The following is a 23,282-nucleotide window of genomic DNA, read 5'->3' on the forward strand; positions in this document are numbered from 1 at the left end:
GTTTTCATTTTGTACATTTGGTTGCCACCAGGTAATATTTGGAGGATTTCATATAAATGGCTTTCAGCTTTTACTGAAAAAAATTTTCTTGTAGCAGTCTGATGCTGTACATAGAGTAGAATACTTGACAAACCCTGATGGAAATATTAATGGCTGCAAACCAATATGAGAATGAGAAAGGTTCTATGTGGCCCAGCACCTAAAGAGACACTAATAATCAAGTTTCTGTTGCTGGAAAGCAGCCACTAGAGAAAGATGTACAGAGAATACACATTAGGTCAGCCTAAGGCTCGGCGAGCACATTGCTCGTGACTTCATGAGTGCTAAGGAACGACTGTGTCCGAGGGCATTATCTTCTCTTTTGTCACTGGAATGGTGGGAGACATCCATTTACCAGGTAGCGCGGGGGTGGGAAGCTGGCCAGCCCGGCTCTGGTCACAGTTTGGTCACACCAAACTCAGAATGAAAACCATGCTTCCCCCCATGGGTGGCAATAAATGTATCAGCTACTGGGAAGGTTCTTCTATGAAAACCAGGCTTTTTGACCTTCACGCCTGTCCCATTGACTAGAAGACACTAGGCCACAATGACAGATAAGGCTCCGGGTTTGAAAACAGAGCCTAAGCAGTAGTGAGAGTAAGAAGTGACATTGGCTTCCCTGGGCTTGCCGAGAAGGTGAGCAGGCAGGGACCACGTGCCCCGCTTTCCGCCATGGACTAATTTAACGACATGTTTCCACTTCAGTGTGGGGCCAAACCATTCTAGAGACTTTCTTTCATCTTCTCCTTCTCTCCCCTTTATCATCCTCACACTTTCAAACACACACACACATCCACACCCACACACACACCACCACCACCACCATACAGATGGAGAACAAAAGAGGTTTACAGAGAAAAAGATACTTGCCAGAATGGAAAACATTCTATTCCTCAACTCGGGTCTCCCAGTCAGCCCACCCAGACTCTCCCCGAACTCTGGTTAACATGCACCACAATTCAAATTTTAAATAATAATAACAATAGCTAACATTTACTGCACTAAGCATGTAATTATGGGCCATGTAGGTATATATCACTTTATTTAGAACTCTTCTTCTTCCTCTTCCTCCTCCTCCTCCTTCTTTTTCTTTTAGTTTCAAGTTTTCATTTAAATTCTAGTTAGTTAACATACAGTGTAATATTAGTTTCAGGTGTACAATATAGTGATTCATCACTTACATGTGATACCCAGAGCTCATCCCAACAAGTGCCCTCTTTAATCTCCATCACCTCTTTAACCATCCCCCTGCCCACCTCCCCTCCAGTAACCCTGTTTGTTCCGTATAGTTAAGAGTCTGTTTCTTAGTTTGCCTCTCTCTCCCTTTTTCCCCTGTGTTCATCTGTTTTGTTTCTTAAATTCCACATATGAGTGAAATCATATGGTATTTGTCTTTCTCGGACTGACTTATTTTGCTTAGCGTAATACTTCTCTAGCTCCATCCATGTCCTGGCAAATGGCAAGATTTCATTCTTTTTGATGGCTGAGTAATATTCCACTGTGTATATATACCACATCTTCTTTATCCATTCATCAGTCAGTGGACATTTGGGCTCTTTCCATAATTTGGCTATTGTAGATAATGCTGCTATGAACATCAGGGTGCAGGTGCCCCTTTGAATCAGTGTTTTTGAATCCTTTGGGTAAATACCTCGTAGTACAAGGGCTGGATCATAGGGTAGTTCAATTTTTAACTTTGTGAGGAACCTCCATACTGTTTTCCAGAGTGGCTGCACCAGTTTGCATTCCCACCAACAGTGTAGGAGGGCTCCCCTTTCTCTGCATCCTCGCCAACACCTGCTATTTCCTGTATTGTTAATTTTAGCCATTCTGACAGGTATGAGGTGATATCTCATTGTAGTTTTGATTTGTATTTCCCTGAAGATGAGTGATGTTGAGCGTCTTTACACGCGTCTGTTAGACCTCTTCTTTTCATTCTCTTGACAAACCTATGAGCCAAGCACCATTCTATCTCAGTTTTAAGGTTGAGGAAACTGAAGCTCAGGAATGTTCAAGGTCATCCCAATATTAAGTGGCACAGCCAGGATTCCAAACTGATTTCTCTGATCCCAGAATCTGAGTAAATCTATTACACTGAATATACTAAGCTGGTTTCCTCAGATATTGTCATGGAAAAGTCCTTAATTGCTGTACAGACCAAAAGGGAGGCACAAAGATGTCAACAATTTCCTCAACATCACAGTCTCTGCATGAGGAAATATGAAGAGAGACCCAGAACTTGAACTGGGGTATTCCCAGGGTTCTAAATAAGCAAATTCTGCCCAGTTTTGTTTTCCTCATTCAGCACAATATCATGCAAGCTTCACACTAGGTAAGATTATAAATCAATGATGTTTGGGCTTCCAGGGCATGAGGGCAGCCTCCAGACTCTCGACAACAAAGAGCTGGGGGCCTCAGTCCCACAACCAACAAGGGAAGGAATTCTGCCAGCAACCTGAATGAGCTGGGAATGCCACTTGGTCGACACTTTGATTGCAGTGTTGGTAGGCACAGAGCAGAGGACCCAGTCAAGCCATGCCCACACTCCTGACCCACAAAAACTGTGAGATGGTAAATGTTTCTTATTGTAGCCATTGAATTTGTAGTAATTTGTTACACAGCAATAAAAATACCTGATAAACAATAAAACGGGGATGATGGCCCCCCAAAAAAATGCATGTCTAATTTTTTTCAACTGATAGCAGTCAGTTAGAGAAACCAGAAGCAGGAAAAAAGAAAGCTATCAAAGCAGTTTTTAAGTGCTTCATTCTGGAGGATCTAGTATGTGTGCGGCACTCAGCTTAGTGGACGTGGGGCTTCCTAGAGGATTCAAAGATGTGCCCAACAGTGTCAGAGACTCCAAACAAGGAATTGTGATACATAAAGTTCTAGAAGAGCAGGGTGCTTGGAGAGCTCTGGGGCTAGAACCTCAGCTATGGGAGGAAGGCAGGAGGAAGGTTGGGCAAGAGCATCAGGTAGCGGTAACTTCGGATTTAGACCTTCCAGGAAGAGGATTGAGAGCACCTTACAAAGAAGTTTATTGTTACGCTGGGGAAGTAAACAGGCCTAGTTCTGCTTTTCCTTGGTAAAGAAGAACAAGCAGATGTAGGGATACTCTATGAAGCCTTCTTTAACTTCTATTGATTTATATTCAATATTTTCTAATCCCAGAAAGATCAAAAAGCTAGAGAAGGTGTAGTAGACATTGGCTACTGGTGGTAACCCACTCATTCCTCTTATTGGCTCTGTGCTTCCGTGCTGCAGCACCTGTGACTTCTGAGGCTTGCCCTTGAGCCCTGGAACCACCTCATCCATGCCGAGAGCTAGGAGTGCCTGGGAGGCCTACAGCCACTTCTACCCCAGTGCTCCCAGCTGGCAGCCAATAATATGATAGACCAGTGTGGAAGTACAACAGCCCAGTTTCTTTCCCATGAAGCAGGACAAACCCTAGAATAGTTAATACTCCAGAGCTCCCAAGAGAATCAGACATCGCTTAAAACCACATCCTTTATCTCTTTTTTGCCGCCATCCTGCTCTGCGTGGCTGACTGCTTCTCGCCATGTCTTCCCACAAGACTTTCAGAATCAAGCGATTCCTGGCCAAGAAACAAAAGCAGAATCGTCCCATTCCCCAGTGGATTCGGATGAAAACTGGTAATAAGATCAGGTACAACTCCAAGAGGAGGCACTGGAGAAGAACCAAGCTGGGTCTATAAGCCATCACACATCATGAGATGACACACTTAATTGGCACACATATTTAATTAAGCTGCATGAAGATCACGTGTTCTATCATTCTGTAAACATCCTTCCTACCTGGCCATAGACTTGTCTTATCGTGGAAATGATTTTTCTCCGTGACTATGCCTCTGCACCAGTAGGTTGGTTCAGTAATAAATGTGAGACCTTTTGGCTCTAAAAAAAAAAAAATCCTTTCTTGATTTCTTCTCCACTCCCCAGCCTGCTCCCCTTGTTGGGGATGCTCCTCCAGGAGCATTTCCCTAATAAATCTCTTACACTCAAATCCTTAGCTCAGGACCTGCCTCAAGGAGAACACAAATTAAGAGAAATAGAAACATCCCATGGCTCTAGACATGTGGTATTTGGCTGCATTTTGTAGCTCATTGATCTAATTTGACCAGAGAATATATCTAGAACATTCTCTGAAAAGGGGTGAGTCACAGCATCATGCCCATCCACCAAGGTCACATACTTCTTCCTAAGTGCTCCATTATCTGATGCCCAATCCTAAGGTCCAACACTTCTTATTACCACCTTGCAGCTGCTGCCAAGCTCAGCCAAGCCACTATGGACAAAGATCCTGCAAACGATCTACTTGACCTGGACAGGGGACAATGTGGCCGAGTCTGACACCCACATTTAAAAGTGAAAAATTTTTTTTAAAAAGGTGAAAAATCAAGAATTATAAGTGATCTCAAGAAAAACTATAATAGGAACAGTGACCTTAGCTCTCTAACCCAAAACTTGTGCCATGACAACATACACTATGACCCATACTCTCTCTAATGGTTTATTATGCAAGAAAAATTCAGGTCCCTGGAATTTTTCCCTACTAAGTACACAAAGATATGCTATTGGCCCCTGTGAAACATGTGAAATCAGGACAATATTAACACTATGAATATATAATTGTAAAATCCCTCTCCGAAAAAGTGAAACCCTTCCCTGTATCATATATTGCTTTCATTTATGCTTAAAATCTACTTAAGAGAACTTGCCATATGGCTTTTTAGAGTTGGAAACCAAAGAGAAAAAATAAATGAATAACATATGTCTTTACTTGGATCCTTATCCAGCATGGTAAAGAATATCTAGAAGGTAAGTTTTACTCTTTTCACTTAGATTTGAAACAACATAGTTGTGTTAGGACAGAAAAGTAGGCCACCAACAAAAGCTGGATCCCTTCATATGAAACAGAGTCTTTTAACCACACCATCGCCTCCCACCAAGTAGTTTTCACAATTTCACAGAGCTATTTTAAAATTTTCTTTAAGGAAAACAGAAATTAAAATTTCCCTAAAACAATCCTTTAAGGAAAGGCAACAAAGGGGGCTCCTGGGTGGCTCAATCATTAAGCGTCTGCCTTCTGCTCAGGTCGTGATCCTGGGGTCCTGGGATTGGGCCCTGCATCATGCTCCTTGCTCAGCGGGAAGCCTGCTTCTCCCTCTCCCACTCCCCCTGCTTGTGTTCCTGCTCTCTCTCTCTCTGTCAAATAAATAAATTAAAAAAAAAAAAGGAAAGGCAACAAAGTATTTCAAATTTGAGTCAGCAATCTATTGCATGAACACCATTTAATCTTCATATATTACTTTCAATATATCACTTTGTTTTATAAGACAAACCACTTAAGAAACATGAACAACAGAACTGGGAAGTTTCAGAGGATTATAGTGACAGCCAAGTAAAACAGGAGTGAAGCTCAGTGTGTCTGTAATGATGCAACACGCATAGTGAACAGTGTACCCCCAGCGTTAGGAGTGGTGATGAGCACAGTTTATGGAATCGGGAAGTTGCAAGTTTTATTTCCAGCTGTGGAGCTGAGTGACTTTGAGTGGAGTTACCTCACCTCAGTGAGCCTCATTTTCTGGATCTGTAACATGGGGCTAATAATATCTTTCATGGGGTCAGGCTGTGGATTAAAGGTGATATGTGTATGTAACAAGATGGAGAAATATTATTGACCAGGATTCCAGGATATCTGAGGAAGGCAGACTGGTCTGATAAGTCTGCCCTCCCTACTCCGCCCTCATTTTCAAGAGGAATAGTTGAAGGGCTAGGCACTTCTCAAAGAAATGTCTACTATGAAGAGGGTCCAAAGTAAGGACTGAAGGCTGGGCAGGGTTGGGGGGAGCGTTAGAAACATTTTTTGAGGAAAACACAGGAGCATATCTCCATGGCTTAGAGTAGTCAAAGATTTCTTAGAGACGTCACAGAAAACAATAATCATAAATAAAAAATTAGATATTAGACTTCATCAGAATTAAGAACTTCTGCTCATTAAAGGATACCATTAAGAACATTAGTAGGCAAACCATAGGCTAGGAGAAACATCCCACAAATGACTGATATCAGTGAAGCAATAAATGGCTCAGTAAACAACCCCCCAAAACGGGCAAAAAATTTGGACACTTTATAAAAGAAGATCTATACATGGCCAACTAACCCACACACGTAGTCAACATCATTAGTAATCAGAGAAACGCAAATTAAAACCACAGTGAGATACCACCAAAACAGCCACCAGAATAACTGAAATGAAAAAGATTGACAACCCCAAATGTTAATAGTAATACAGAAATTGAACCTCATACATATTGGGATGATCTAAAATGGCACAATCCTTTTGGAAAAAGTTTTGGCAGTTTTCAAAATAAAACTAAATATATGCCTGCCTTATGGCCTAGCAATTTTACTCTATGGTATATACCAAAATGAAAACATTTATTCATAAAAAGACTTGTACAAGAATTTTCATATCACTTTTATTCATTATAGCTGAAGAACCTGGGCATAGTCCAGGAGAATGGAGAAATAAACTGTGGAACAATGGAATACTACTCAGAAATAAAAGGAAAAGAATTACTGATAAATGCAACAATGTAGGCGAAGTTCAAAAACATGCCGAGACAAAGAAGCTTGACCACACACTGTATGTTAAGAACTGTGAAGGGTTAGAGACTTTACCCTATTAGGGAGCCAACCAGTTAGCCTGCCACCTTTTCACGGATGCCAGTAGAAGACACAGGGCTCCTGGGTCAGTGACAAATCTATAGCAACAGCCAGAGCATCAGCGTTTTCCTGCAAAGGTTCCCAAGCCCAGTTCCTATGGGGTGACGTGAGGAGCCAGGGGAGAGCTGCACACACAGTGGAGGCCCTGAGCTGGGCGAAGCTGCATCCTTTATAGTGGCAATGGGTATGCCTGCTCTCTGCTCACGAGGAAGACATGATCTTTGCATTCCAAAGCCACCTGCTAAACAAATATCCTTGAAAAGAGTCCAGGACAAAGGCCATCAGTGCTTCTGGTAGCAAGGTGTGCAGACATGTAGTCATCTGTGAATAGAGCTGTATCCCAACACTGTATAATACCACTTACATGAAATTCTATAGGAGGTAAGTCATTTATGGCAGAAAAAAATTAAAACTGTTTTTCTCTGGTGGTGTGGAGGTGGGGGTAGGTCACGCAGTGAACTTTCTGGGTAGTGGTTATGCTCTATATCTTCATAGGGTTTTTGGTTCTATAGGTGTATGCATTTGTCAAAACTCAGTGAAAGCACTCTTAAGATTTGTGTGTTTCATTGGATATAAATTTTATATCAGAAGAAAAAAACTGCAAACAAATACTGAACTTCAATTCATGATATGCATGCCAAGGTGCTTGGAGGGGATACATCCTATCTGCAATTTACTCTGTAAAACACTAAAAATAAGCTAGATGAACAGATCGATAAAGAGATGAATAGATGGAAAGCTATGCATAAAGTACAGTACAATGTTAATGGGGAACCCAGCTGGTGCTCTTACAGATGTTTGCTGTAAAATGCTTTCAACTGTACTGTTTGTTTGAAAACATTTAAAATTAAAATGTTGAAGAAAAAATGAAAGTCTAATAAAAGAATAAAGAGAAAACATGGATAACCATGAGGAGATGGCCTTTCTAAATTAAACAACAAAGGAAACCCATAACAGGAAAAAATTGATAAAGATGACTACATTATAATTTCTTAAATTCACACATAGGCTAAATGCACTTCCACCCCACACACACATACATTGTCAAGTGGTGCAAACGAAGAGTTCTCACAAGTCGAAAAGAAAAAAAGACTAATACCAATAGAAAAATAAGCAAGGGTCATGAACAGGCAACTCAGAAAAACTGAATGCAAAAGTTAACAAACAAAATGTGCAGCATTATTAGTAATCAGAAATGCAAACTAAAACATCAATAAGATGCCGTTTTTTGCCTATTTGATTGGCAAAGAATTTTTAAATGATCATACCCTATGTTGGTGTGGATATGAGGCTGATTAACTGGCCAGCTCGACTCTCAACTCCTCCTCTTAACAAGCTGAATGACCCTGGGCTGGGTACCTAACCTTTCTGTGTCTCCGTGTCCTCATCTATAATAAGGGGAAAATAGTATTATCTATTAAGTTAATATACTACATTTCAACAGGGTATCTGGGCATAAGAATATGGCAATAGTCCAAAAGAAAAACCAACCGGAAACAAAACAAACAAAACTCAGTATGTAGATTTTTGGGACGGTCAGAGCACAGAACTCACAGGATCCAAATCATGAACTCAATCACCATGAGAGAGACTCTGTTCTATGATGAAAAAAAACCTCAAGTATATTTCAAATAAATATATGGCTACCTCATTTTTTGAGGAGCTTAAATGTAAAACTGTTGCATTAATATTTTTCCCAGAGGTAAAACATATACTTAAGCTAGCAGAAGGTCATGCGCATCTTAAAGAAACCTTCACAGAGTCACATTTGAATTTTTTGCTTTCACAAACAAGACAGAACAAAAATCATCAAAATTATTTCCGCAGAAGACTTTTCCATCATGGTGGCGAGTTAAGAAAATACAATAAAATAGAAGGAAAAGACACTTATAAAACCTGGATTTTTTAAATGTTAGTAACATCTCAGACCTGGAGCGACTGTGGGGCCATTGCCAGGATCACCTCCTCCCCGTCACCACAGAGACTCTGGGCATTGTCAGCGCCTGGGTCTGGGAGGCCATTTCTGCCTCCCTACCTCAGCGCTGGATACAGACCTGCCCGGGGAACCCAAGCAGTGGCTCCCAGTTAGACACACAGACATCTCTCTTCCCTGACAAATGTCTGGGCTTCATTCAACTACACGTTCCCTTTTTTCTACATCTTAGTGACCTAATTTTCTGTCACTTGACTTTTAAAACTAGTCCACTTCAGTTTAAAAATGTCAGTCTAATACTTTCAGCCCCCTCCCCTGTCATAGATGGACTAGACAGGCCTTCATGCAGAGGCTAGAGGGCCATGCTTGCCTCAAAGATTCCTCCTCTCCCTCCCACCAGCATCTGATGGTACCCATGTGAACCAGAACAGAGACGAGAGCCAATTCCCACCATCAACCAGTCACCCCTCTGTGAGGTTTTTTTTTTTTTTTTTCCGGAGAGAGGGAGAGAGAATCCCAAGCAGATCCATGCCCAGCATGGAGCCTAAGGTGGGGCTCGATCTCACAGACCTGAGATCATGACCTGAGTCAAAATCAAGAGTTGGAGGTTCAACTGACTGAGCACCCCCAGGCACCCCCTCTCTGTGAGATTTTTTACCCCATCTGTTCACCTCCTACCCCAACCCCAGCTGGAGCTGGGTTTGGCTGGGGGTGATTTCCTTGGGGAGAGGGTGTTCATTTTCCCTCTAGGTCGCCGCATCAGAGAGGCACCCGTGTCTCCCTATAGCTCCTTCTCTCCATTATTTCTGGTACTCCTGCAGGAGCCATAGGAATCATAGCATCTCCCTTCCACAGCTCCCAGAGCCTTGGAGAGCTGCAGGGATGGGGGGTGCTTGGCCCTGTCTCCTTCCTACACCCCACACTGCTGTGTGGGCAGACTGTTCTGTGCGCCTCTCTAGAGCAGCGTGGGCCCCCGGGCTCATGCTCGCATCCCCAGCCCTCCTGGTCCTCAGTGGCACCTGGAAAGCTCTTCCCAGCCTCTGTCCTGTGGATACACAAAGATGGATGGGTCTGTGGGTTGAGTATGAAACCACATGGAAAAGAGAACATTCCCTCTGTCCTCCCTCACAGGGGTCTCTTCAGGGTTAGAGAGTTTGTGGGCAGATTCTGTAGCTCCTTAGTTAGCTGTGGAGGAGAGGGTTAGAGAAGGGGGAGATGTCCAGCCCCAGTGGTGGGTGGCTCATGGGATACTTAACAACTTTTATTGTGAGCTTTAAGACTCAACTGTAAATCAGGACAATGCAAAAATTCCCACTTGATATTACATGTGCATGTATATTTCTTCTTTAAGTTTATTTAAATTCCAGTTAGGTAACATACAGTGTAATATTAGTTTGAGGTATACAATTTAGTCATTCAATGCTTACATGCATTGCCAAGGCTCATCACAAGTGCCCTCCTTAATCCCCATCACCTATTTACCCATCCACCCCATCCTCCTCCCCTCTGGTCACCATCGGTTCTCTATAGTCAAGAGTCTATTTTTTGGTTAGCCTTGCTCTCTCTCTCTCTCTTTTTTCCCCTGTGCTCATCTCTTTTGTTTCTTAAATTCCACATATGAGTGAAATTATATGGTATTTGTCTTTCTCTGGACCACTTCCTTACACCATACATGTGCATGTGTATTTCTCCCAGAAATGTGGATTAAAAAATATAAATGAATCAATATGCGTTATCTATGTAAGAAGAAGCAGATTTTCAAAATGCTATGAAAGAGGTGGGTTAGTTCTATCTTTATTGCATGTAAGGGTAAATAGTATTATTATTAACTCTGAGCAAAGATAAAGACATTAGACAGATCTTTAGGCCCCTAGGGGGTCTCTGGTGGCATCCATTGCTGGATTTGTCCTATCCAGCTGATTAGAAAGCCAGAGTCATATGGGAAATCAAGTACAGGTGTGTATGGCCTTAGAGAAAGGTTAGGGCTTTCACTTGACCTGACCACCAGAGAGTATATCCAGATTGATTTTGGTGACTAATGGGATTGGAAGAAGAGAGCAGAAAATGCCCTTTAGTTAGAAACAAACAATTATAGAAATCTTCGGCTTGGGGCATCATTGGGAAATGGGTGATTTTTCTCAAGTATTACTTTTTTCAGTACTAAAGATCATTTGATTAAAAAAAAATTTTTTTCTAAGTAAACTCTACCCTCAACTTGGACTCAAACTCACGACTCCAAGATCCAAAGTCACATGTTCTACTGACTGAGCCAGCCAGGTGCCCCTGATTTTTTATTTTACTTGGACTATATCCATCCAAAGCATTCATATACTTCTTTATGTTCCTAAACACAGTATACTGATCACACTCTCCTTAACTATTCAAGGTCATTGTTACAAATCCCAGTTGGTGTTCTAGGATATAATACAATAACATACTCAAAAGCCAATGATGTGAGCTGACTCTCTGCCCCATATACTGAACAATCCCCAAATTCACTGCTTTTTAAATTATTTGTTTGTTAGAGACTTTTCTGAAATTTTCCTTACGATCACTCAAATGGCCCTTCTCCCTGCCACATACAGTCCATTAGAAGTTCTTATAATCTGATGCTCCTGGTCTTTGGGTTTGGAAACTAGATAACCATGTTCATTTGAACTGCATGAAAATCAAGAGTAAATTAGGTTCAAGAATGGTTCTGAGCAGGTCTCGAGGAAACAAAGCGCATTATCTTCACTGCATGTGACATCGAGGTTTGCTGCTCAGGAACCCTTTATGGTTAGTTCTTTCTTCTTGGCTATGTTCAGATGGGTGAGGTTACCAGATAGTTTATTTGAGTTCCAAATAAGTAATGTTGAACCATCATTTCTAAACCAGGCATTATTAGGAGGCATTAATTCTCGTATCACTGGGTCATTATGTCAATTAAAAAAATCTATCAAGAAGTGAAAACAGTCACTGCATTTTTGAAAATGCTTTAATGTTACCAAGGAGTCAGTTACTTACTAACCTGGCCCATATCTTGAAATTAATTCCTAAAGCTATTTATACTATGCAGGCTCTTCCTGGAGCCACACTTTAAAGGATGCTATTTCCAGCATGAGCTCAGTTGTTCAGGGCAGTATCCTGGGGTTTTCAGTTCAAAAAATCGAATTAGTACAGCTGGGCCGATTACCAAAAGCCATTAGAAGACTCCAGTTGCCTTTTTAACAGCTCCCTACTCTCCTGCACTCTTCCTGCCTCAGAACAGGGATGTTCAGTGTGTGAGCCTTTTTTCTGAATTGCTTTTGGCACGGGCTGCAGGCAGGCAAGCGTGCAGTCAGAATCTCAGCCAGAACCAAAGTTACACGACAATGCTGATCTCGGCTCCAAAAGTCAAAAGGAGAGTCCCTCTACTCTGACCCATGTCAAGGATATTCACTTATTTTTCAAGGCTTTTGATAACCTCATATCAATGTTAAAATGTGGTTCCCAAGATAATAAAAAAAATGATCACTAAAGTTTTTACCAACTATGTTTCCAGATTTATTAAGAATTGTTTTCTGGGGCACCTGGGTGGCTCCGTCGTTAAGCGTCTGCCTTCAGCTCAGGTCATGATCCCAGGGTCCTGGGATCGAGCCCCACATCGGGCTCCCTGCTCAGCGGGAAGCCTGCTTCTCCCTCTCCCACTCCCCCTGCTTGTGTTCCCTCTCTTGCTGTGTCTCTCTCTGTCAAATAAATAAATAAAATCTTTAAAAAAAAAAAAAAAGAATTGCTTTCTGTCCAGCTTTGTTATCGATTGAATTATGTTGAAGTCCTAACCCCCAATATCACAGAATGTGACTATTTAAAGGTAGGGTCTTCAAAAGGGTAATGAAGTTAAAATGAGGTTATTAAGGTGGGCCTTAATCCAATATGACTGGTGCTATTATAAGAAGAGATGAGGACAAAGAGACACAGAAGGAGGACTACGTGAAGACACAGGGAGAAGACTTCCATTTACAAGTCAAGCATAGAGACCTCAGAAGGAACCAGCCCTGTTGACATGCCGATCTTGGACTTTCAGCCTTCAGAACTTTGAGAAAGTAAATTTCTGTTGTTTAAGCCACCCAGTGTTTGTTAGGGCAGTCCTAACAAACTAATCCAAGGTTTCAGTGGCTAACACTCCACATCATAAACAAAAGAGGTACAAGCAAGTTCATAACCATATATGGCAGCAATGACACTAAGGACAGTATTTGAGTTATAATTTAAGAGTACCTTTTTGCTTGAACTGGACCTGTTTATTTTTTCTAGGTATAACTGACATAACATTATATTACTTTCAGGTGTACAACATAATGGTTCTATATTTGTGTGTGTGTGTGTATGTATATACATACATATATTTTAGTAAATACAGTGAAATGATCATCATAGTAAGTCTAGTTAACATCTATCACCACACATAATTACAAAGATATTTTGTTTCTGTGATGAGAACTTGTTTTTATCCATGTTGTATATATCAGTACTTCATTCCTTTTCATAGCTGAATATTTCCTTGTGTAGATCGATCACATTTTGATTATCCATGAGTTGATGGACATTTGCCTTGTTTTTGTTTGTCTGTTTGTTTTACTGTTAGGAACAGTGCTGCTACAAGCTACATGATTTTTTTGTGAATATACTTTTTCATTTCTCTTAGGTATATACCTAGGACTGGAGTTGCTAGGTCATAAGGTAACTATGTTTAACCTTTTGAGGCTGTTTTCTCGGCTTCTGGGCTGTTTTCGAAAGCAGCTGTATCATTTGACATTTCTACCAATAGTGTATGAGGGTTCCAATTTCTCCATATCCTCACCAAACTTGTTACAGTCCATCTTTTTTTTTTTTTTAATTTTAGTTGGTTAACATGCTGTGTAATATTGGTTTCTGGAGTAGAAGTCAATGATTCATCACTTATATACAACACCCAGTGCTCATCTGTGATGAGAACTTTTTAAAATCTACTTTCTTAGCAATTTTCAAATATGTGATACAGTATTATTAACTGTAGTTACAGTTGTATATTACAACCCCAGGACTTTATTTTATAGCTGGAAGTTTGCGCTTCTTGACTACCTTCACTCATTTCACCTACCTCCCCAACCTAGACTGTTTCCATATTTTGACTGTTCCATATTTTAGCTTTTGTAAATAATGCTGCAATGAACACGGGGGTGCAGATATCTCTTTGAATTGTTTTTGTTTTCTTCCAATAAACACCCAGAAGTAGAATTGCTCGATCATATGGGAGTTCTATTTTTAATTTTTTGAGGAACCTCCATGCTGTTTTCCATAGTGACTGCACCAATTTACATTCCCACCAATAGTGCACGAGGGTTCCCTTTTCTCCACATTCTCACCAACACTTGTCATTTCTTGTCTCTTTTTAGTAATAACCATTCTAACAGGTGTGAGGTGATATCTCATTGTGGTTTTCATTTGCATTTCCCTGACTATTAGTGATGTTGGGCATTTTTTCATTTGAGCATTTCATTATTGGCCATCTGTATGTCTTCTTTGGAAAAATGTCTATTCTGTTCTTCTGCCCATTTTTTAATTGGATTTTGTTGTTGTTGTTGTTGTTTTGCTATTATAACTGGCCCTTTTTAGATATCAGTTATATGTAGAATTTGGAGCCACCCGTGATCTATTCCCACGAAACACTCTTTGAACAAGAACATCTATTCTTTGTCCTGTTCCCAACATGAAACATCTTCCCCACTCTGAACACTTTTCCCATCTTCCAATGAGCTCTTCTGAATTCCAGGTTCCATGTCCTTCACTCCTCCTCTAGGGTCTGTGTGTCTCCCTTCCCAGTATCAGCTAATTAGCCTATCTCTCTCACCATTGCCTCGGATCCATTTCTTCTCCTGCCAAGAGGGGAGACTGTCCTGTAAGACACACACATAGGCAGGTGCTACTTTTCAATACCTTGTGTGTTCTCTCCTTTCCTGGCCTTCACTTAGTCACCAGGAGTTAATCAGCTATTAGTGATAGAGTCCTTCTTTACTTGCAAAAAGAAAAAAATTCATTAACATGCTAAAATGTAATTTCTGAAGAACATAAACAAGAGAACACCAGTTTGAGAAAAAAAATATTTCCAGCAATATATTTAGACTGAAGCAGCTGTGCATTCAGATTAAAATTGTAGAGACAGAAGATTAATCGTCACACTGCAAGTCTGTGGAATCGTCCATATGAACCTGCTCCTACATAGGGGTGGTTCTCAACTCCAGGTGAGTTTCCTGAGAAATGTTTAAAAATTTTTGATAGATCTCATTGACAGAGATCCTGAGTGAACTGGGACTATTGATTGGTATTTCAAAAATATATCAGGAATTTGAAAGAGAGGTTATTAATGAGGGAAAGAGAGAGAAAAACTGAGAGACAGAGATATGAGAGACTGAAAGATGGAGGGGGAAAACAGGCATTGGTTTATTTTTTGTTCCTAACTACTATGCAGGACCCAGTGTTTCCTTTGCAAGCAAAATGTGGAATAAATTAGGTTTGATTGCAGCTAAGAGCGTCATATTAAGACCTTAGAAAAACAACTCAAATTGTTGCAGTGCGGAATGGATGTTATCTTTAACTGTAGCATCACCCTGAGACAGCTTTATAAATTACAGGGTACATTGGGTTATTTTGATGAGATTATGGGTTCTTTATATTGCTTACTCAGACAGGGATAATAACAGAATACAACCATGTGTGTTTATAGTTTCTATTTGAAAAGCCCGTAAAGACGACCAGGATGGAATTAATGATGATTGCCTCTCCGAGGTGTGTTTTCTTTATAATGAGTTTAGTAACACCCCTTAATCTGAGCAACCATATTTAGTTGTGAAGGTGAGCAAGATCCCATCTAGTTGTAACCAATGGTCTGCTATCTACCTGCAGCCTTGTTATCCCTGCTGTTCTTCCTCCCGGGTAATCATTCGTTGATCTTGTTGAGGTCCTCAAGTAACAAATACTTGAAAATTCAAGCAGGGTGATGAGTTATTACAAAGGACTCCTCACTATTTACCATTGTAAACTAATTTAATTTTATTCATTTTTGAATCTAAGAGAAAACCAGAAAAACCTGATTAAAATAGTGCTGTGGGAATATGATGTTTAGTGCCAGGGAAAATAACCAAACATAGGGAAGTCAGCTGAGATAATACCAAAGTTACTGTAGACATTATTTGTTAGTCAACTGCAATAAAGAATATTTTCATAAAGATATTAAATGAAAACACAGCATAAGATAACCATTGTTTTTCTGTGTCTCCTCTTTCTTCATTTGAATAGCTTATGTGTTTCAAATTCACCATGCTTCAAGATGAACTAATTTCCTCTCTCTCTAGTACCTTTGCACTTCCAAATTCTTGACCCCAATTAACAACATCATCCTCCAATCCAATCAGAAGCCTCCACATCATGATCAACAGCTCACTATCACACTCTCTCTTTCTCTCTCATCCCCAATTCACTTCTCCATCCAGCCAGTTCTACTTCCTAATTTTTCTGGAGTCCATCCCATAACTCTTCAGGCCACTACCACTAGCTTACTTCAGGTCTAGATCATGACTGCCCTGGAGAACTGCGTATATCTCCTAATGGAATGCTAAGCCACCTCAAATACTTTTAGGAATGAGGCCATTATTAAAACAACAACAAATACAATAATAACAACAACAACAAAACTCCCTGTGCCTGGTCTCACTTCCCTGCCCCTATCCCCTAAGCCATTTCCATAACATTTCCAGAGGTATCTTTTGAAAATAAAAGTTGTATATATTATTCCATCACATAAGACCTTTTGATGCTTTAAAGGTATGGCTCAAATTTCTTAGCATTCTAACCACTCATCCCTGCCCACACTGGGTGATTCCATTTACTTCTCAAACAAGCCAAGCTCTCTTTCACTTCTAGGTCTTTGTATACTCCCTCTCTCTAGAATATCCTTTAGCCCTCCCTCTCTATAGTCCTAAACTTCCTTTCTACCTCAACTTTGAAGCCTAAAATCAAATGTTAAAACCTGGCCAAGCCAGCATCTTTTGGAATGAGTTAGTTGCTCCCTTCTGTCATCCTAACACTGTACAAATCCTCATTGTAAGTCGGTCATTGGGTAATAACTATTGAGCACCTACTGTGCAAGATGCTAGGACCACAGTAGCAAATAAGAAAGGTAAGGTCCATGTTCTCATGTAACTAATGTTTTAGTGGGGAAAGACAGATCATAAATAAACAAAAAGAGCAGTATCTAGAGTGATGTAGGGACAGAAATCCAACTGGGACAGATTGAGGAGAGAACAGGAATGAGAAAGTGCAGTCAACTTAGCACACTTTGGGGTTTTTATTTGTTTCCATGTCTTCCTTGTCCTCTACACTGTGACCCACAAAAGAGCAATGACATCTTATTTATTGATGTAAATGAGGGCACAGCACAATGTCTGGCTTGTAGTAAGCAATCAATAAATACTGGATTTCAAAAAGAAAGAACAAATGAAGAAAGCAAAGAAGAAAGAGAATAAAAAGATGAAACCTCATATTCAATTTCTGACACAACAGCTTTTGGGTATCATACCAAACAGAAAGCAGAAAGACAAAATGCTAAAGGTAGCAGATCATATACTTTAAATATGATGGACCGATACCTGACTTTTTTTCATTTGTTGAAGGTCAAAGGGAACTGCAGTCCACAGCCAGGATGGGAGTTCAAGGATAGTAAAGGATCTTATTGATGTCATGGAGTCAGATCCAGAACGGACTATTGACATACTATTGACATGCTATAATACTGGGGTCTGAATAATCAACAAAGAAACTGAAGCTTATATTGGCTATGTAAATGTAATATCAATTGTAGTCATTTGTGTGAATTTTTAAATTTCCCTGAGGCAAACACAGAAACAAATCCTACATGATCTCACTTATATGTAGAATCTAAAATAGTTGAACTATAGAGGCACAGAGTAAAATCATAATTTCCAGGGATTGGGAGGGGTGGGAGAAGTGAGCAGATGTTGGTCAAAAGATATAAAATTTCATTTATGCAAGATGAGTAAGTTCTGGAGATCTAACGTACAGTATAGTGACTATAGTTAACAATACTGTATTGTATACTTGGAGGTTGCTAAGAGAGGTGATCTTAAATGTTCTCATCAAACACAAACGGTAACTATGTGAGGTGATGGATGTGTTAATGAACCTTATTGTGATAATCATTTTGCAACATATACATGTATCAAATCACCATGTGTACACCTCAATTACATATTACATGTCAATTATATCTCAATAAGGCTGGAAAAAATAAAAATAAATTTTAAATAAAAAGAAGATGGTTGGAGAAAAGGATATTCTAGAGTGGAAAAGTTCAGATGTGGGACACTATGGTGTATGTCCAGGAAATCAAGAGTGCAGTCTGACAGAAAAGTAAAATATGGAAAGATGTAAATTTGGAGGAAAGACTGGAAGAGTGGACTGAGATGAGATCATGATGGCCAAGTGAAAGTTTATATTTTGTCCACTTCCTTATCAATTTCCAGAAAAGGTCCAACTGGAATTCTCTATATTGTGTCCAATAGGTTTTCTTATTCCCAAGGAAAGCCCCTAGTACAAGAAAGTTCCAACATGGAAGGATTCTTAAGGGGAAGCTCATATACAGTAAATCCATTTATTTTTCACTAAATAACTGCCATCTAGCCATTTAGACTCAACATCAAATTGTAGATTTGTGCTACATATGGATGGTAGAACCACTTTAAAATTCTCATATATTAATTGCTTATATTTGGTTGCTTATCGATTTTTAATTTATAACCACTTTACCTTCCAAAAAAGATTTTGAGACAGCTTCTCACTTATGTTTGGAAAATAAGGTTTGTCTGTCAATAATCCATTTTGGTTTTCCACTTACTCTGACCAATTTCCCTGCTCTGAGGTGTTAAAGTACATTTACTTCCTATTCAAGAGATTCCCTGGACTCTTCCTGTAGAGAGGGATCAGAGTTTCTCTTTGTTCATACTTGAACACCTGCAAGGAGATACAATCTAACCGTAAAACCTTCACTTATAACCCAAAAGGCTGAGTAACTGGCCTGTAGTAGACGGCAGTTGCTTTTTCCTTATTGTCTGGGCGCATATCTCCACCTCCAGGTGGAGCCAGTGTTCTAGGAAGTCCTGGGAAATGCAGACGCGTCTCCACTGAGATCAATGCTGCCAGAAAGACCCATCATCCGTGCAACTGTATCACACGGTTTTTGGTAACCACCTGTTGGAGTACTCCAAACATGCCAAAAATAAGAAAATACTATATGTGCCATTATGCCAAAGGCTATTTTATTAATTTAAATTTTTTTAGCAATCAATGTGGGAGCTGGTTTTGATTCTTAAAGAGCAGACCAATCAGAGAAAATAATAAAGGGAGGCAGTTCCACAGTGCTTTCTTTTTGTATTCAATTCTATTTAAAAATATGTATACTTCTCTGCAAAGAGCTGAAATTACCCAATGAGTTGGGCATTTAGACCAGATCTATGTAAGGAAAGTGTTTTTCAACAATACACTATTGTTTGTTCTGCAACATTTTTTTCTCAATATGGGAAGGCTTTATGCCCGCTCTATAGAGTTGGTTAGAATCCCAGTCAGGATCCGAGCATGGACCAGATAAATGTCTTTTCCCAAGATCTTTAAATCTGATGTATTTATAACACTTTGATCCAGAGTTAAACTTCAGAAATAAAAGAATTTCATCCAGCACAATTGCTTCTTTTTTCTAATTTTTTAAAAAAATTATAGACTATAACATAGATTTAGAAAAGCACAACAAACTAAAGATGCAAAACTCCATAACGTATAACAAAGTAAACACCATATAATCACTTCCCAGGTCAAGAAATAGAATACTGGGAACACCCGAGAAGCCCCTTCACATCCTATCCCAGCATTATGTTCTCCCTCCAGAGAGAACCACATTCTTGGTTTTCTTCATAGTTTGGCTGCCTAAGTGTGCATCTCTAAATTCTATTGCTTAGTTTTGCCTCATTGTTTTTTGAACTTTATATAAACATAATATAGCATTTTTATGTTCCTTGCTTCTTTCATTCTGTGTGATGTTTGTGAGATTCATACATTTCGTGAAGCTGTAGTGTATTCATTTTCACCACAGTAGTCCATTGTATGAATTTACCACAGCAATTATCCATTTTAGTGTTAATAAACATTTAGTTTTTTTCTCATTTGGAACTATTAAAAATAATGTTGGGAGTTGATAGGAATTGCATAGAATCTATCAGTTATTTCGGCAAAAGTTGACATCTTTACACTAGGAGTCTTCCAATCTATAAACATAGTATATTTTTTTATTTATTAAAGTTTTATTTAATTTCTATATTTTATTCAATCATATTTTATAATTTTCTATAGAGAAGATACATTTATTCTTAGGTATTTGATTTTTTTAAACTATTGTGAGGTTTTTTTTATTTTCTGCATATTGCTAACGAATAGAATTGCAATTACTTAATTGTAGATTTGTAACATGGTGGCACTGATAAACCCTCATATTAATTTATCATGTGGAAATAATAATAAAGATTTTATTTCTTCCTTTCCAATCTTTATATCTTTATTGCTTTTTTTTTTCTCATTGCACTGGCTAGGATCTCCAGTAAGAAGCCGAATAGAAGTGGTAATAGAGACATCCTTTCTGGTTCTCAATTATCAGGAGAGAGAGAAAGCTTTAAACATTTTATTATTTCTATGATATCTGTTATAGGCATTTTGTGTACAATATTTAGCAGATTATAAAACTTTATTTTCCTATTTTCAGAAGTAGTTGGTTTTTTAAAAATCATGAATGGAGGGGTGCCTGGGTGGTTCAGTCAGTTAAGCGTCTGCCTTCAGCTCAGGTCGTGATCCCAGGGTCCTGGGATTGAGCCCCGCATTGGGCTCTCTCCCTCTACCTGCTGCTCTCCCTGCTTGTGCTTTCTCTCTGCCAAATAAATAAATAAAATATTTTTTAAAAAAATAAATAAAATCATGAATGGATATTGAATTTTATCAAATAAACTAAATTGGTAGTCAAAAGACTTCTCTAACTACTTCTATATTTGCAAAAAATGTAAGACCTTGAAAATTTTATTGGTGAGCTTTACCAAACCTTTAAAATTAAGCATCTGGCTCCTGATTTCCATTCAGGTCATGATCTCAGGGTCGTGAGATCAAGCCCAGCATCAGGTTCTGCACTGAGTGTGGAGCCTGCTTAAGATTCTCTCTCTCCCTCTCCTTCTGCCCCACCCCCTCACGTGCAAGTGTGCGAGCTCGCTCTCTCTAAAAAATAAAAAAGGATCCTTTAGTCCTGGGATCAAGCCCGCAACCACCCAGCTCTGTGCTCAGTGGGGAGTCTACTTAAGGATTTCTCTCCCTCTCCCTCTGCCCTCCCCCTGCTTATGAGCTCTCTCTCTCAAATAAATAAATGAATCTCTAAAATGGATAACCTAACATTTTATGAGAATTGTGCAGCTAATCAAGAATAATTTATTTTTAATATCCCATCATTCTCTCCTGTTGACCTGAGCCGAAGGCAGATGCTTAACCAACTGAGCCACCCAGGTGCCCCAATCAAGGATAATTTGTGTAAACTAATCAAGAATGTGAGAAAAGTATATCCCAGTAGTACTTTTATTTACTTTTTCCAGCTTTATTGAAGTATAACTGATGAATCAAAATTGTATATATTTAAAGTGTACAACTTGATATTTTGATATATGTATACATTGTGAAATGATCACCAAAATCAAGCTAATTAACATATCCATCACTTCACGGAGTTACCTTTTTTTGTGTGGTGAGAACATTTTAGACACCTTCTTAGCAGCTTTCAGTATACAGGATGGTATCGTTACCTATAGTGCTGTTGAATGAAGTTGGCTAGTGTAACAGGGATATTGGCCTATAGTTTTCTTGTGGTGTCTTTGGCTTTGGTATCAAGGGTGATGCTGGCTTCATGAAATAAGTTTGGAAGTGTTCCTTCTTATATTTTTTGAAAGAGTCTAAGAATTTGTATTATTCTTTAAATGTTTGGTAGAATTCCCCCATAAAGACTTCTGGTCCTGGGCTTTCTTTGTTGACAGGTTTTTGATTACTGGTTTATCTCCTTATTTATTATCGGTCTATTCAGGCTTTCTATTTCTTCTTGATTCCATTGTGTTAAGTTGTGTTTTTCTAGGAATTTATCCATTTCTTCTAGGTTATCCAAATTGTTGACACATAATTTGTTGACACATAGTTGTCCATAATAGTCTCATATATTTTTTTAATTTTTAAGGCATTCATTGTAATGTCTCCTCTTTAATTTCTGATTTTATTTATTTGAGTATTCTCAATTTTTTTTCCTTAGTCTGGTAAAGAATTCGTTGATTTTGTTTATCTTTGTAAAACATCCAATTCTTAGTCTTCTTTCCTTTTTTTCTTACGGTGGGAGGGGCGGGGGGGGGGGAATCCCAAGCAGACTGAGCCAAAATCAAGAGTCGGATGCTTAACTGACTGAGCCACCCAGCCACCCCAAGTTTTCTTGATTCAATTTATTTCTGCTCTAATTTTTATTATTTCCCTCCTTCTGCTAACTTTGCGCTTAGTTTGTTTTATTTTTCTCATTCCTTGAGGTGTAAAATAGATTTCAGATCTTTTTTATTTTTTAAAGATATTTATTTTTTAATGTAGACATTTATTGCTATAAACTTCCTTCTTTTGCTGCATCCCATAAGTTTTGGTATGATGTGTTTTTGTTTTCATTTGTTTTGAAATAGTTTTTAAATTCCCTTTTGATTTCCTCTTTCGTTCAATGATTGTTCAAGAGTGTGTTGTTTAGTTTCCACATATTTGTGAATTTTCCCATTTTCTCACTGCTATTGATTTCTAGTTTTATTTCATTGTGATCAAAAAAGATACTTGGAATTATTTCTGTCTTATTAAATTTGTTAAGATTGTTTTGTGAACTAATATGTGGTGTATCTCAGAGAATGTCTCATGTACACTTGAGAAGAATGTGTATTCTCCTCCTGTTGGGTTCAAAGTTCTGTATATGTCTATTAGGTTCATTTATTCTATAGGGTTGTTCAGGTCTGATGTTTCTTCATTGATTTTCTGTGCAGATGGTCTACCCATTATTAAAAGTGGGGTACTGAAGTCTCCTACCATTATTGTACTGCTATCTATTTTTTCCTTTAGATCTTTCAATATTTGTTTTATGTATTTAGGTAATTCTGATATTTGGTGTGTATCTATTTATAATTCCTATATCTCCCTGTTGAATTGACTCTTTTATCATTATATAATGACATTTTTTCTTACATAAAGTCTATTTTGTCTGATATAAGTATAGACACCCCTGGTTTCTTTTGGTTATCATTTTCATGGAATATCTTTTTCCATCCCTTCACTTTCAGCCTGTGTCCTTAAATTTAAAATAAATCATTTATAGACAATATATCACTGAATCTTGTTTACTTCTCCATTCATTCACTCTCTGCCTTTTGATTGGGGAGTTTAACCCATTTACACTTAAAGTA

At 38.9% G+C, this 23,282-nt stretch overlaps 2 protein-coding genes across 2 annotated transcripts in view; one reads left to right on the forward strand and one right to left on the reverse strand.

Moving 5' to 3' along the window:
• The window catches only part of SLC35F4 (solute carrier family 35 member F4), a 227,628-nt gene that overhangs the window by 79,563 nt on the left and 124,783 nt on the right, over positions 1 to 23,282 (reverse strand). The window lies entirely within an intron of this gene.
• Positions 3,593 to 3,754, forward strand: LOC116633007 (60S ribosomal protein L39). Its single transcript, XM_032405192.1, has one exon. The coding sequence runs from the start codon at positions 3,599 to 3,601 to the stop codon at positions 3,752 to 3,754; it is 156 nt and encodes a 51-aa protein (XP_032261083.1). The 5' UTR covers positions 3,593 to 3,598.

The sequence above is a fragment of the Phoca vitulina genome, unplaced genomic scaffold (assembly GCF_004348235.1).
Source record: "Phoca vitulina isolate PV1807 unplaced genomic scaffold, GSC_HSeal_1.0 scaffold7, whole genome shotgun sequence".
NCBI lineage: Eukaryota > Metazoa > Chordata > Mammalia > Carnivora > Phocidae > Phoca > Phoca vitulina.